A 16,933-nucleotide genomic window follows, 5' to 3' on the forward strand; every position below is an offset into this window, starting at 1 on the left:
TTTAGTTTTTGAATTTCCTTTGATTTACTTTGTTCATTTCATGTTCATAAGTATGTTGGACTTTTACATATCATATTTTATTTTTGTCTCATTGAGGATCTTTGCAATAGCCATTTAATTTAATAGAAGTTGGGTGTTGCTCTCATTATTCCAAGGAGAAAAAAATATTACTATTAAGAGGAGCTTTGGATGGAAAGACTTTCAGATGATTTCATAGTTGAATAGAATAATAAAAATTAAATGAAAACCAACAGAGTTCACTTTCTATTTTTTTTAATACAATCACTTCAAATGCAATGGAAAGCAAACATGCTTGGTAGGCATTTATTATTATGATAGGAGTTAGAATCAAAAGGAATAAATAACATCTATTTTATTTCAGGCTACATAGCACAAAGCAGTCATATGTTTTCTTCTGCATGATGTGATATTATACAAAATGACGCACCAGAGTTTCAGTTCCATATAGAGAGCGCGCTATAAAATTGATCTTCTTAGTAAACCAAATCAATCATTCCAAGAAACTCCCATCATCTTCGCAGCGAAGCCATATCGATCTGCGGCCTCGTCAATCTATTATAATAAAAGGTCATTTATGATACGAATTAAGAAGGGGCAAAGCTGAGATAAAGTAAGGCATTAAAACATAAAGCAGGTTACGTATACAAACCAGTTTCTGGGTAGGTCTACCAGCTCCATGACCAGACTTGCGATCAATGCGAGCAATGATGGGATTCTTCTGTGGACTATTCTCCAGGCTCGTGCAGAGTTTGTATTGCATGGTCTTCAGACATTAGAAGAATGTAAATATTTCATTATTAAGGATCATATGGTGAAAATACAATGATCAGAAAGTCATATACAAGTAATTGGTATAGCGGCGATAGAGCGTTTAATTTTGGAAAACTTAAATACATGCCACTCAATTCCTATGTATGCGTGCATGTCAAATGTTAAAAAGGTGGCATTTTTTATGTGATATGAAAGATTAGGGTGTTATTGATGTAAAAAAGTAAAGTTTAGGTGTTAGATGTGTAAAAAATATAAAAATTGGGTATGGCCCCTTAATTTTTTGGCATTAGAAATGGAGCTCTCTTGCTAATGATTTAGATATTCGGCAAAAAAAGCAACATTTTTTACACTTCAACTACCATGTTTGTGTGTCGTTTTCACATTGAAGTAGTTAGACAAATGATTTATTTTATCTTCATTGTTACATGTGCTAAATATTTCTCTTATTTGGAGATTATTCTACTTCATTATACTTTTTCCTATTGCTCTCCTCTTGTCTATTAGTCTATATATAAGTAAATGTGTGTACTTGCTTGAGAATCAAATAAGCAATCATGAAACATTTTTATGCGCCCATCAAACCCTTCATGTGAGAAAATATGACACCAGCATGGAAGCTAACATGACAGAAATGGTGCTCCCTTGTTGCATACATCTTCAATAAAGGATCTTTGTTTTTAATATTAAATTTAATAATTCTTTTAAAATTTGTCCCAGGCAGACACTTCTAAGCCTACAATATATCATGCGGCAAACTGCTCCAATTTGGTCACCTGAATAACGCGTTGTATTGAAATTCAATAGAATATTTTATTTACCAGTCCTAGTATCAGTGCAGACAAATTTATATCTCCTACATTAAGATCAGTATCAAATGCAATGAACCATAGTAAATTAAAGGGCATTTACATTCATACCACCCAATTCTTATGTATTTACATATCTGACACATACATTTGTTTCTTACATTTCTACCACACAAATGTTTCATATCTACCGCCATTTTAACTTCTAAAAAGTGAAATTTTTCATGCATGAGTAAGTGGTATGTAAAAGTTGGAAGTTTAGGTGTTAGCTATGTAATATAAGGAATCGAGTGGTATGTATGTAAGTCTTCATAAATTAAATGGCCAGGACTCTTAAGATCGGATTTAGCTGAACTGAGCATTTGCACAACAGCAAGCCATTAAGTTAATCATGTAGTCAGAACAAAAATATTCTTATTATGAATACAAACGGTTTGCAGCAAGCCTATCCTGAGGGATGCAAATCTCAATTGCAAGGTAAAATAAATTATTTTTCTGGAAAATTTTTGGTCAGAAATATAAATAGAAATGATAGAAAAAAGGAAGTGCAACGACTGCTTACTGCCAACAATTTTAATGAGTGCAATGGCACCACACGATCATCATGATCAGCTGTTAGCAACATGGTTGGAGGGTATTGACCAGATGAATCAGAAGACTTCTCCCATGGTCTCTTCACGTTATGAAGAGGTGAGTATCTGCAACATAGAGGTACTATAATATTAGAAATAATGTGAAAACTCATATTTAAAAATTATTTTATTTTATTTTATTTTATATTTAACAAAAAATCTTAGTAATGGTTAAATATGAGCTGATTAACAAAACAAAAGCCGAATCACACAAGTATTTTAACAAATTTATAATAAAAAAATCAAGGCATTTATGGTTATGCAATTCTACAAAGATTGGCACAGATGGCACTTGCAAAATGCATCTGTTTTTTGTATTGTATTTTTTCTTTTGTAAAATGGAGTTAATTTTCCTATAATTATTTCCTCATCATAGTTCTATTATATTCAATATGCCTTCATAATGGTGCATGAGCAACTGAATAATTACAGTTAATAACATCGTTGGTAGTCAATCATTGTGAGTGGTCAGCCAAAATTGCAACTAAAATTTTCTCACTGTGAGAATATTACCCCAAGTACATAATCATTTTTTACCTCCAAAACAATATGTTGGAGCGCCAGTCCTATATGCTAAAATTCTCATAAAATCACATCATTTGAATGTTGTCCCAATTTAATCGAGTCTTAACACAAGTCCATCTAGGTTAAACTTAATTATATAATTGCTCCAACATAATGTAAATTTATTCCAAATGTGGCTAAATTGCAGTCAAATCTAACATGTTCGCTCAAAGGAATCCGGTCTGATCATAAATTGGGCTCCAAATCCTCTTGACTGGATCTAGACCACGCTCAAGTGCACCTAAACGAATAAATGATATAATCTAGTCAAGCAAAAACCATTTGAATTGCCTTTTTCCATGCACATTTAAGTGCTTCACGCTCCAAAACTAATTAATAGCATTGAAAAACGCCTCTCAGAGCATACCATATCCCTTCTCCCGCACAAAAAGCTGATGGCCACCCACCTAGCAGACCTAGTCATTGAAGTCCGGCTTGGTATTCCCTCTAAAATAAAAATAAAAAGAGCTGCTTAAAAGTCGCCTCCAGCAAAAAAAGTTTCAGACTGCTATATGCGCCTATTTATTCTTTCTCCTCACAACTGAAGTACACATTAACATTGACATGCCCATCACTGAGAGAAGCCCTTTCCTCACAAAAAGAAGATGCAGCCTCCTTTCATTTCAAAAGAGGCTCCGACTGCTCCATCTAAACCCGCTAAGCAACTCTTCGACTCTGTCATCTCTCTATGCTTTCCCTTGCAATGTTACTGTCACTCTCTCTCCCTCTTTCTCAATATCTCTTCTATTAATATATATCTCTCACAGCCTCTCTAATTCATTATCTCTCTCTCTCTAAATATCACTCTTTCAATCTCTCTCTCTACCTCGCTTTCTTTGCCCCTATCTCTCTCTATTCACTATCTTAACTCTCTTTCTTCTCCATGTCACATTCTTCAACTCCTTCACTTCTCTCCCTCTCTTTATATCAAAGAGCAATGGCGGTGAATAAAATGCTATAAAAGTCATGTCTCCACAGGCGACAACATCACAATCACTAATTACTAATATAGTCATAACATGTATGACTACACGCACATGGCCAACATCGGGTATCACAGCGCAAGATGACACATCATGCACATTTACAATTTGATTTGCGAGGCATTAGCATCATAGTTCTCTCAAGTCAATATTATTTTATAATTTGAATGTGTATTTACAGGCATAAGTCCAAGGCTTCATCATGCCCTCCATTATGTGATGGGAAGCCCTGCTTCATTATCAATTTGCTAAAATTTATTTTTGCTTGCAGGACATTCCAAGACCCTATTAGGGGAAACATAGAAGGGATGGCAAGATTTCCAGTGAAATTCATTCTCCTATATAACTTATAATTGCCTTTGCAATTTATCTTAAACTCTCATACATACATTTCTTAGTGTGGTTGAAATCCAAACAGACCATTCACAATAAAGAAAATTGCAATAAGTATCCATCTTAATTTGAGAATCAAGTTGTGAAGGAAGAAGGAGATTGAATCTGCTGACTCTAGAACATTCAATTTTTTTTATTAATATTGTAGATGGTAATGATTCTCATATCACGGTGAAAATCAAAGAGAATGTTATTAGGACACCATAAGGATGGCTGAATCGTCAATCAAATATCATACAAAGATATCAAGGTGCTGAGAACTGGACTGTCGGACTAACTCATATTATAATAGGATAAGAATCAGTATGAATTTTTAAGCTAGTTTAACAAACTCGTTATGTTTTTTAATAGAACGGTGATGATTTATGTTGACATTAACTTTTAGTTTGAACTTATCTAGTTTGCTATTTATAAATGGGGTTTTCTTCGATTGTAGATTTTATATTCAAAAGTCTAAATTATGTAGTAAAACCAGTCAGAAAATTCTCCCAATTTGTCCATTTCTCCCGTCTAAGCTGATCACCCCCAGCCCACAGACTTGCCTGTAGCCAAAGGGTGAAAAACCAATGCCGATGCTGTTTTTGCCCCATTGCTCACTACGCAAGCTCTGTTTTTGGCAAGTTGCCGTCTTGCCTGTTATTGCCGCAGCATTACCTGCTTACAATCGATGCTGATCCGCCGCTAATTGTTTTCAATGTTGCTGGTAAATCCAGTTTGCTGATTACAGTAGGAACAACAAAAGAGTGGATCAAGGAGGGTACTCATTCTCTTAGCGAAGAAAAACAAAACTCGAGAGAGGGAAAAGTGTACACATCAAATAAAAGACCAGAACTTGATAGTGATATTTATCTACAGTAATTTAACTAAATTATAGGGTTGATTACAAATCAAGTTGGTATCAAAATATTGATCTTTAGTGCAGGGTAAAGAAGGAATATAAAGAGAAAAGAAAGCCGCTTCATGCTACTGGTTGTATCAACAACAAAGAAAAAAAGGAAAAAAAAGTAGAAAATAAATCAATGGGTAACTATGATCCTACATTAAATCTAGTTGATCAAGTCACTAGACTGATAGAGCATATATGACCTCCCTGTCATGTTGAAATGCCCGACTAAAGATGAATGGCCATCATGAGGCGACTAGAGGATGTTCATGCAAGTGATATGCTGAGTGTTTTGCCCAATGGGGTATGTAGAATATCAGTATAACAAGCAACATTTAAGACAATGCCTCAGATAATATACGCATGAACACCCCACAAAATTCTAACATCAATCGATCACTTTAAAAATAAATCTTTCGGAATTACAGATTTTAATAAAGAACGCCTTATGGCATTATTCGCGAATTACAAATAATCATATATCTCAACTAATCAAGCATGATGGTAATGCTTGTAGAGCTCAAAAATCATGACAAAATTGTCTAAGGGTTTAACTTCTCGAAAACAAAAAGAAGTAAAAAAAGAGAAATAATGCAAGGATGCTCTATGATATTTGTTAAATACATGATCATAATAGAGAAAAATGTTGAAAGGTGCTTCATTAACTCTTCTTCAACAGAGAAAGAATGGGAAAGGAATGATTATTGCTGGTATGAACAACATCGCGCTATTCCTGTACACAAAGAAAACCCATCCCTATCTTTAATGGCTATGTCAAAGGATATGGCGGCAAGATTATCCTCTAATTTGAACACGAGATAAATTGTTCGCTCTTAAGTGATATATCACATCATCTGGATCAAGATAATCAAGGTTAAATTCCAATTACATGAGCTAGGACTAGGGCTGTCAACTTGGCTCGTCGTTCGCGAATAGCTCGTGTTCGGCTCCTTCGTTAATCTTAACGAGCCGAACAAGAACAAACTTTTAAACTAAAAATATAAACGAGCCGAACACGAAAAAATATTTGTTCGCTCATGTTTGGCTCGAATTGGCTCGAAAAGAAATAAATAAATATATTGGTTCAGTTCGGGCTAGCCAAGCCAATAACACCAGTTTTTCTCAATTCATCGGGAATAACATCTCAATAACACCTCGGTAACACTACCAATAACACCTACTTGAAGCCGCGCAAACCTCCCAATAACACCACTCGATGTCACTGGCGCAGAACCGTAATAACATCTCAATAACATCACGGTACAACCTTCAATAAAACCAACTTGACGCCGCTGCTGCGGAACCGTAATAACACTACGATAGAACCCGTAATAATATTGCAATAACACCCGTCAATACCGCCGCAAATTCTTCAACCATGTCGCACTAATACTACCCTTACCGGCGCGATCCAACCCCAATAACACCACGCCGAACACGAGCCAAACAAGAACACCAATATGTTATTCGAGCCGAACACGAACACACTGTTCACGAGCTAATTTCGAGCACGAGCCAATTTCGAACAAGCCGAACACAAGCCGAGGCAGAGCTCGCTCAGGCTCAGCTCGTTTACAACCCTAACCTAAGACTAAAGATTTAGAAAAAAAAAAAACCAAAGAAAAACCCCAAATACAACATTCCAATCAAAAGCTTAAAAGAGCCCAAAATTTAAAATATTTTATATGTAATATATATTTTAATGTTTTGCCATTTTTATGTGTCACAAAAGGGCATATATAGCTAGCCTTTAAATGTTTGAGAATGGACGAAGTAATAAAAATAAGTAGTTGAAACTACTTCATTAATGGCCACCAATCCCCTTTTCTGTTCTTTTTTCCCTCTCATTTTTCCAATAATAAAATTTATCCTAAGAGAAATGTTGTGATTATAAATATGACCTCAAAAGCAATATAACTGCAAATTTATCCCAAGAGTACTTATATTTAGTTGGTACTTAATGGCTTCAAGTGTTGCCTCTTTCCGTAAGTTAGTAGTCATCCCTCTCATGCCTAAGTTTGTTACTCGTCCCTTCCTATAGCAGCTCAGACTCTTCTCACATCTTACTCTAGTTCATATGCATCATCCATAAACAACAAACAAGCAACAAAAACCCTCAATTTCACCCCAACCGCCTTAATAAAGCTATTGGTTGTGGGATCCAAATTTGCTCCCCAACCTCCCTCAAAGATAAATGAATGAGAGATTTTATATGAGTTTCAAGCTCAACTTGTCAAAAGGCAGATGAGACAACATATAAGACACTACTTAGAAATTTCTTCCTCATTTTGTACAAATTACTATGATTAACTACCCCTCCCGATAAAGAGAAGACACTTTTGATTAATGGTAATCATTAAGGCACTTGATTACTCGACGTATAATAACAGTAATTTCATTTTTAACGATGTAAAAAATTATCATCGTTAAACTTAGAGCGGATGATAAGAGAAATGATGACCAGCCCGATCTAGATATTATAATTTCATCATTCTAAAATATCATGAACCTTAATCTACTTATTCAGAGAAGATAGTCAACCCAACCTAACAAAAGGTTCCTTATTAGCAGTCAAGAGTTCTTTAGTCTAAGGGAACCATATAGACCTGTGATAAATATATGTCTAAAGAAAAAAATCAACTATAGTTATCGAAATATTTTGCAAGGTTGTGAAAACAAGACCGGGCATCGAACCATTAGAAAAAAGGTTTAAGATTCAATGATTAAATCGAGGTTGAACAGTAGATTAAACCGAATGATTAAAAAAAAATTAAAATTATTTTAATATATCTTAAATAAAATAATAATGATGTAATAATATTATTTTTATCGATTTAGTAAATAATATGTTAATTTAAGACACTTCATTTTTTAATATCTTAAATAATAATCTAAATCAAAATTTTCAAACATAACATTTTCTACTTTTTATTTAAATATATTAACTCTAGTCAACATATTAAAATCAAAATTTTAAGATTGAATAATATTATAATCGGTCGAATCTTTGAAAATCAAACTAGTTCACCGGTTCAACCCTCATTCTGACTAGTTCAATCTCACTTCAGTGTAGAAACGGTTTTGGGCATGGACTGTCCAATGATTTGTTCATGGTTGTAGTAGTCAAACAATCGAGCGATCTAATTATATTTTTAAAATTATAATATTGTGTCCTACCAAATATACCCTATAATTCATAGATCAAAGGAATATGAAGTTATTAGAAAACATATGGGGCTATAATCATACTCGTATTATAGTAGAGCTTACTAACCCAATCCAATCGAAAGGCTCTAGTAGTAAGTGTTTTTTAAGTTTGGTCGACAGGTCAAATCATACTCATTTGTTTTGTGTAGGACAGGGCTATAATCATACTTGTATTATAGTAGAGCTTACTAGCCCAAGCCAGTCGAACGGCTCTAGTAGTGTCCTTTTAAGCGGAGTCGACAGGTCAAATCACACGAACAGAAGACTCGAGTCACGTTCTTATTAGAGTGTGAATGTAGTAGTATACTTAATACGATATTTGCTCAATATAAACTTAGGTTAATCATAAACTTGTCGCCTTGATAAATGAATACAAAAGATGGATGAATTCTACTTTAAAGATTAAATCACATATTTTATTTTGAGATTTTTATTTTTATAGTTTGAATTTTTTTTTTTTATCTCCTTTGATTAAAATTTGCATTCAACAAAGTCATCATCAATGATTTAAGTAATTTTAAATATTGTCAACACCATCCCACTTATAGAGGATTGGGCTTATAACCTGAATCAATTAAGTTTATTGAAATATTTTTTTGAACTTACTTTTAAAAATAAACCCCTCAAATTGATATTCACAAATAACATGGCATCATTAACGATTGAATAAAAAAAACATTTGAAGTACTTCCTTTTGACGTTTGCTTAAAAAATTATTAAAAAGATCAGTCATATCGACAACTTTAATTATGAGGACTGAACTTATTAAATAAGGAGTCTATCCTCGTCAACTCTAAGGTCTTGTTTGTTTTCAACTTTTGAAAAAAACACTATTTTATAGCCCTTTCGTTCCTGATTTTTCGTCTCGTGGTCTAGACCGCCATTTCCCCTCACCCTTATTCGTGAACGCGGATAGCATGGTGTGTTCTGCAATTTGCGCAGAAACACTTATGCCTATACCCTTCGCTTCACGTCGCTCCCCATGATCGTACCCTAGCCGCTCGAGAAGGTCTCCCCTTCTAGCCTTGCCTCGCCGGTCTTCGACTCCCTTTCACCGCAGGAAACATCTTCGCAAATTCCTTCTCCTACATTCTTCTACTTAACCCATTCCCCTTCTCCTACACTCTTCTTCGCCATTATCCTTCTACTACATTCTTCTTGAAAGGCATTATTCTTGTCGGTTACATCTTGCCCTTAATTGTTTTGGTGATATGGTGCAGAAGCTATATTTTGTAACATTTTTTCTTGAGAAATAGTTCGCATTTGAGTATTCATGGTTTTAGAGTGCCCGTTAACTCTTTTTTTTTATGCATCTTTAGAAAAAATAGTTTGCATACCTCTGACATCAAGTAATTCCCTACATCTAAAGCACAAGGTAAATCCGGTATCTCATTTTCATAGCATAATTCAAAAACTCTCCTCAATAGAATCTCATCAAACTCTCTGTCAAGAATGCGATGTTACATTATTTTATAGGAGTGTTTCGTAAGGATACTACATAAGCGTGGTTAGCAATACTATGGAGTAAGAACAGGGAGAACATGAACTCGAGGTTGATCCCTATCCTCCCAAACCTGCAATCGGTCAACAATAACCATTGCCATTTTTTGGACGACAATTAGCATCTCTAGGTACATGTTCAAGTGATTTCCTTGAGCTAGCAAAGCATTAAGCCTAAAATTATCAAACAAACTGGCAAGCACGTTAAACAAAGAATCAAAGTAGAATGAAGTTTATCTTTAACCATTACTCTCTTTTATTTTACCATTGTCGGTCTCAACCCCCGATGTGAAAGTGGAGGGTTGCGTTAGATAGTTGACAGCCAGTATAAAACTTGTCGAAAAAAATCATGACAAGAAATTTGCAATGGAGAAAAATGATTCAAGTAGTCGACCCCACGAAGTGGGATTAAGGTTTTGTTATTGTTGTTGTTGTTGTTATTGTTGTTGTTATTGTAGTTGCTGTACTCTTTTTCTCTCCTTCTTGAGAATAATAATTGAATGCAAGCTTTGTAATTTTGATAATTGAATGCAAGCTTTGGCATAGTGCCTAAAAAGATTGGTCCTTTGTCAATTTTTTCAACTCCTATTCCTTCAAATTTCTCTTTGTTTTATTGTAGGATTATTTTATTAAAAATGAGCTCAAGCAATTCGAATAACTCTAAGGGGACCAAAGATCGACCAGTCCTTTGTGATTGTAACCTGTTGTGTGTTGTATTTACGGCAATGAAGGGTGACAATGTAGGCATAAAGTTTTATAAATGTCCCAAAAAATTAAAAAATAAAGAATGCAGATTTTTTCATTGGGTTGATGAATCAAGAGATGCAATATAGGAGCGAAATGATTATAAGATAAATGCATTTGATGATACGGTGAAGAATTATCTGAAGGACTTGAAATTTCTTGTGAAGGCCTTACTTTTGTTTGATTTTGTCATCATAGCATTGTTTTATTGTTGTTAACGTTGTACATGTTTTGATTATGTTCATGTATTTTAGAGGACAAACCGTACTACTACTTAAGGTTTATTTTTGTAAGCAAAGTCGTATTTTTGGCTGAAATGTTGTTTATGTTGAACATATGTTTGTATAATTGATTTGAGGGCATTAATTTTTGTTAGTGTTTCTATTTTAATTCTTTTATGATCTAATCAGTAATAATAAATTCATAAATTCACATTATATTTGATTCCAAGGGCAGCACTTTCAATACTATGTTTTTCAAACAGAACCGTATTTTCCAAAAAGAATTGTGTTTATATACTGAGGGATATTAATCAACAGACAACACTTTTGGAACTGTGTTTTCAAACATATCAGCTGCTTCCGAAACACCAGCTTATGAACAACAAATTTGCAATAGCAGTTTTTGAACCCATTTTGTCTACAGCTACAATCAAAACAAACACACCCTAATTCTTGCCAGGAGGATCAGATTAGCAAAAATAGGGCTCAGTCTTATCAACTCTAATCCTTACGAAGAGGATCGTACTATCCAAGGTAGTGACTCATTACTGTCAACTCCAACATTATCAAGAGGGAGGATTATACTAGTTAAGATAGGGCTCAATCTTCTCTACTCCAATACTTGTCAGGAGGATAAAACCCACTGAGATGGACTTACAACATTGCCCTATTAGAGCGTGTTTACCTTGAAGTTTGATTTTCAAGACAAAAGATTCTATAAATTTTAAAAATATTTACGAGTTTCTCAAGGTGGACTTATTTTTAACAAACTTATTATCAACCCATGCAATATTCTCATACCATGTGTTTGAGCATTTTGTACATTAGTCGAAGCACATTTGGGTTAAACTGCAGATGTGCATGAAACTTAATGTATTAGTAGTTGTAAACTTTTGAGAGCATTTTGAGATATAGTCTCGTGATAAGCATACAAATTTTAAAATGTTTAAGTTCATTGTTTACACAAATAATATATCAATAGAAGACATGTAAACATTTCATTTTGATTATGAAATTTTTTGCCTTCTATACATTTATATTTTGTGTAGCGAATCTGGTGACAGTTAAAGCAGCTAGCATTGTTGTGCATTTTCAAATATTATTTTTTTCTCACACTTGAGTCATTACTTGAGTGATCAACAAGAGCTCTCGCCTGGTCATATTTTCAAATGCAATCAAAATTCATAGCCTTGATAGTAAGAGAAGCCCATTCTTGCTCATTGGCGAGCTAGTAATTTCATCTCAAGCCTTGTTCAAATTATTTTACCACGATCATTATTGCTCAAAGGCTTGTCATTCAGTAAAATGTAAGCTCATTGTGTTCATCCTTAGTACTCATTCACTATTACATGTATCTTTCGGAAGAGTATGCTTTAATATATATATATATATATATATATATATTTCTTTTAATCATTTTTATTCATTGGATGTATTTTTTAAGTTATGTTCTCCATAATTCTGTCCAACCAAATTTCGACACTCTCAGTTGTTGACCTCATTTTTTAGGTCTTTCTTTTCCTCTTCATAGAACCTAGGATCTAGTCTTAGATTCTCCTTATTTGACGCTCCTAGAAGACTAGTATTGAGACCCACACCACGCAGAGGTTCAAACCACTTCTTGACTCATTTTCGTGAAAACCTCTCATGAGTTGTCCCAAACACTCAACTCTTAGTTGCAAGAGTTAATAACCAACATGTGCAGGGCCAAAAAAAGAGTTCTCGTAGGATAAGAAAGCCTTAGGAAACCCCCTTTTACTTTCATGCACATTCACATGCAATACACTACGCACATATACAATTATACATATTTCACCATCCACAAACACCACAATTCACACAGTCAAGGTGCATAAATGTAACAATTCACGTCACTGACACTCGTACACATTGCACGATCAATTAAATCAAAATCAATTTTCAAAATGACCCGTAGTGAACCCAATAATCGAAGAAAAATTAAATTTGACGCATTTTTTAACCGACCGTCGACGAACTCATCTGGATGACCCCGGATGACGAAACGGACCACGCGAACACATCCAAAATATCGACTTTAGCCATGAAGGACACCCATATTGCAATAGTTCTGCGCGTGCAAGCTGCACGAAAATCGGTGCATATTAAATTGAATTAAAGGAGGCGAGTTTAGACTTAACCCAAGTTCGATTCGGGCTAAAAAAAACCCAATTATGTCGGGTCAGGCTGACAACCCAATTTCTGATTTGAAATTTGAAATTTCAAATTTCAAATTTCAAATTACCCCGCCTAAACTCTCCTTGATTAAATTTAATTAGGCATTATGATATTACAATTAAGTCAGTTCTTTAATGGAAGGTAATCAATACCCCTGAACAGCTCGCACGTCTTCTTCCCATTGCTCCTCATCTCCCTCTTCCTAACTTTCCCGCTCGCAGCTCCTCTCTGCAAGGAGACTGCTCGATTCTACCTCCCGCTCGCTCACACAGAAGCCCCGCTCAATCCTCTTCCCCTCTTCTTCCCGTTCGACTGGGCCTCTCGGCATAAACCCTGCACCGAAGCCCCCCTCACTTCCCTCCATTAGGCATCGAAGCTCCACTCGCCTCCTCCTCGCGCAACCAAAACCCCCACTCTCCTCCTCTCTGTGACCAAAAACCCCTGCTCTCCTTCTCTCTACGGCCGAAGACCTCACCTGCCCCTCTCGTGCAGCCAAAACCCCCGCTCTCCTCCTCTCTACGACCAGAAGCCCCGAGCAACCGAAAACCTCACCTGCTCCCTCTCTCTCGACTGTTCGAGCCCGCCTACCTCTTCCTTCATTTGTTCGGTTAGGGATTGATTTCTGCTTCATGCGAGACTGCTACTGCACACTCCTCAGCTAGGTATTTCTCCTCTATTGCGCCCGACGTCAATAGTACGCGAAACAAAAAGGCTTCCGCTCCAGGAAATTAGTCGCGGCTTATTCTCATGCATTTGTTTTCTCTGTAAGGTTATTATGTGCATCTATTATGTTTGTTGAGATAGATGTAGGTTTTAACAACCACATTTCGCTTTAGTTTGAAGTATGGTAATTAAGTTTAAAGCATTTTTTTAAATAGCTGAGAATTACATTTTTGCTTGTTGAACGAATGTTGTGGAGTTGCTTAGAGGTAACTAGTGTGCATGCTACTAAGTTTGTGGAAGTAAAAAAGTATTATGTAGCCTGGATGAAGCAATATGTTCAGATAAAGCAACTACAATCCTTCAGGTATTGTTTTACGGAACGATTCAGTGAATCTAAATTTCTTCTTTGAGCTTTCTTGATAAAATCTAGCATCACTTTGAAGGAGGGAATTTTGTTGAACTACTTCACCTTTGGGACATTTACATACATACCACATAATTCTTATGTATGGAAGTAACTAACACTTGAACTCCAAATTTTGTTTCATACATATATTGCCTTAATTATACTTTGGAAGTCAGGTGCAAGCTTTTATGTGGATTTCATTCATTGAATGACTCTGTTTGGAAAGTATATGATTTTTTTTTTTTTTTTTGTCCTTTATCTTGAAATTCTTATATAAATTTTGATGGAAATACAAAGTTCTGGGTGGCCTATTTGCGAAAATCTGAAAGTTTTGGTTGGCCTATTTGTAAAAACTTGAAAGTTTTGAGTGGACTATCTTGCTATAACATTTGTAAGCACCCTGTCATTCTCAATCAGGATTCATACGAGACGTTTACATGCATGCTACTTTTTCTTTTGTATTTACAAATCAAAGATCTAAATTTTACTTTCAACATTTGCACCACGCGATTCCTAAATATTTATACGGCTCGTTTCTAAACTTGCATATCTACATACATACCACAAATCTTTGAAATCACATATATATTATCGTTTTGATTCTTAAGAAGCGAAGTACGTCTTTTAATGCATAGGTTTGTGGCACCAAACCGCTATAATTGTAAATACAAAGTTTTGGGGTAAGATATGCAAGTACATGTGAGTAGAGTGGCATGCATGTAAACGCTCCAATATTAGTTGGTGGGCAAGCTCAAATTTTTGATTCAATGCTATCATAAGTTATTTTTAAGCATGGTTTGCACGTGATTACTTTCTTTCTTTGTCTTTAAAGGTTGTTATTTAGAAAAGTGTTGTTAAGGGTTTGTTTAGGCTCATATGGGTGTCAATTTGGGCTGGTTTTTTGCATTATTTTTTGAGCCATTTTAGGTATCATTTTGGGGATGTTTTATGCACCGTTTCGGAGAGGTTTATGTAGCCTTTAAGTGCTGATTTACACGCGGTTTAGAGTTGATTTTAGGGAGCCCTTTTTGCCCACTGTTTTGGGTTTTGGTTGAAACTATGCATTTGACCTTAATTCACAAATTGATTAAAAACACTAACCACGAGGATACACCAAGATGTCGTTCAAAACTTTCTTAATTAAATCAACTAATGAAATTCCCGCGTGATTTAACCTACAGTGAAACCCAATGCACTGGAATTTGAGCTTGAACATTACACTCAAATCTTCATGGCAATTGGGAATATTTGTTAATGTCACATATAGATCATCGAGCTAGTATAAGTTGGAGGTCTTGGTGGCGAGGGCAATGATGATAGAGCCTATGTGTGCAAATATGGGAGAATACAATGGTATCTGCTGCATCGATGACCTTCAATGACGGGCGAGTAGAATCAATGATACCATTCACCAACTCTTGATGTGAAGTTGCCCGACTCTCTTAGTTTGTCAGGTAATTCTAATCTGATTGAAACGACAAACCTGTGAATTATTTTCTTTCTTCACACACTTATACAGATACTAAACTTTCACGCATTTCTATAGATGCTAAAAAAATTATAATAAAAAAAAATCCATTTTCAACAATACTACTTTTCTCTGCAAAACAAACTTTACATGCATGAAAAGTTAAATAAACCTTTCAAAAAATTTTATAAATGTCCACTGGTTAATTGTTTCGATTGTGGCCAGGAGTTGTTTTTCTAAGATTGTTTAAGTTGGTAGTTTCTATCCGAAGTTGGATTATAAAGCACACAGACCAGCGTTGAACCCACCATGACTTGAATTTTTATAAGTTATTTTAGAGTTTTCATGTGTCACCTGCTCTTTTCATATGTATGCTCATGTTCGATGTGCTCGTTAAATCCTTAGTTATACCCGCTTATTTCCACGTGTGACACTAACCTTTAAGCAGTAGCAGAGGCCCGGGTACACATTTATAGTTATTTACTGCAGTCTCTTACTACTTATACTTTGTTGTCAAGTTCTTATTTTACCATACATGTTTTACCTACAATAAATACCTACAAAACCACAAAAAAACATTTTCAAAAATTTATACATTTTTAAACATAATGAACATCCTTAATCCACCCCTTTGGATTTACGAGAATCCCTCGGATGAGATAACCTACGGTTGCTAATGAGAATTCTCCGGTCTAAAAAGTTTTGACAACTCATTTAGACTAAGTAAATTTAAAAGAAAATAGTGATGTCAGAATTATGAAATCGTGAGATCTTAATTGGTGTAGCTCAAATTAAATTAAAGTTTCACTTTTGACAACTCATTTTTGTGAGGTCTTTTCTTCTCCTCCTTAGAGCTTAGGTTCTAGCTCTAGAAATTCCTATGGACCATCTTAGAAAACTAGAATTGAGACTCACCCTTCTAGAAATTCCAGCCAATTCCTATTTTCCTTTGATGTCTAGCATCTTTGGCACAAGACCATCGTCTTATGAACGAGCGGTTATGGGCTATGTTGCGTAGATTCAAGGAAAATGTTCCAAATAGGACTTCAAGCCTTAGGAAAACATCGTCACGACCTTTTCCGTCACATACACACATCAAATACACAAAATTCACGAAACTGCACGAAATCGGACTTCAATTAAGCCTAAAGGACGGGTGAAAATGCGAACTTCTCCGGATGACCTCCGACGACAAATTGGACTGCGCCAACGCGTTCGGGATACCAATTTTGGTAGGAAAGGACTCCCATATTGCCATACTTTTGACACGAGAAAATTAGCACGCAAATCGGTGAATTCGTCAAAACAACCTCCGACGGCGAAATAAACTGTACCGGAGCGTCCGGAATGTCGAAATTACCTACGGAGGACATCCATTTTTTTTGCTAGGGCGCCGCACATGGATAAATCACATGAAATTTGATATATATATATATATATATTTATATATAATTCTTATTTTTTTCCCTAAATCC

General features: G+C 35.2%; 1 protein-coding gene across 1 annotated transcript in view; it reads right to left on the reverse strand.

Annotated features, from left to right (window-relative positions):
* Positions 1–299: 299 nt before the first annotated feature.
* LOC110035588 (prolyl endopeptidase-like) overlaps positions 300–16,933 on the reverse strand; it is a 64,845-nt gene continuing 48,211 nt past the window's right edge. Inside the window, exons 10-12 of the mRNA XM_020739840.1 lie at positions 2,161–2,296; positions 671–784; positions 300–573 (exon numbers count right to left, since the gene is read on the reverse strand). Of these exons, the coding sequence (XP_020595499.1) occupies positions 508–573; positions 671–784; positions 2,161–2,296 (316 nt within the window). The 3' untranslated portion in view covers positions 300–507. The remainder of the gene's footprint in view (positions 574–670; positions 785–2,160; positions 2,297–16,933) is intronic.

This window comes from Phalaenopsis equestris, unplaced genomic scaffold (assembly GCF_001263595.1).
Source record: "Phalaenopsis equestris unplaced genomic scaffold, ASM126359v1 Scaffold198345, whole genome shotgun sequence".
NCBI classification, from domain to species: Eukaryota; Viridiplantae; Streptophyta; class Magnoliopsida; order Asparagales; family Orchidaceae; genus Phalaenopsis; species Phalaenopsis equestris.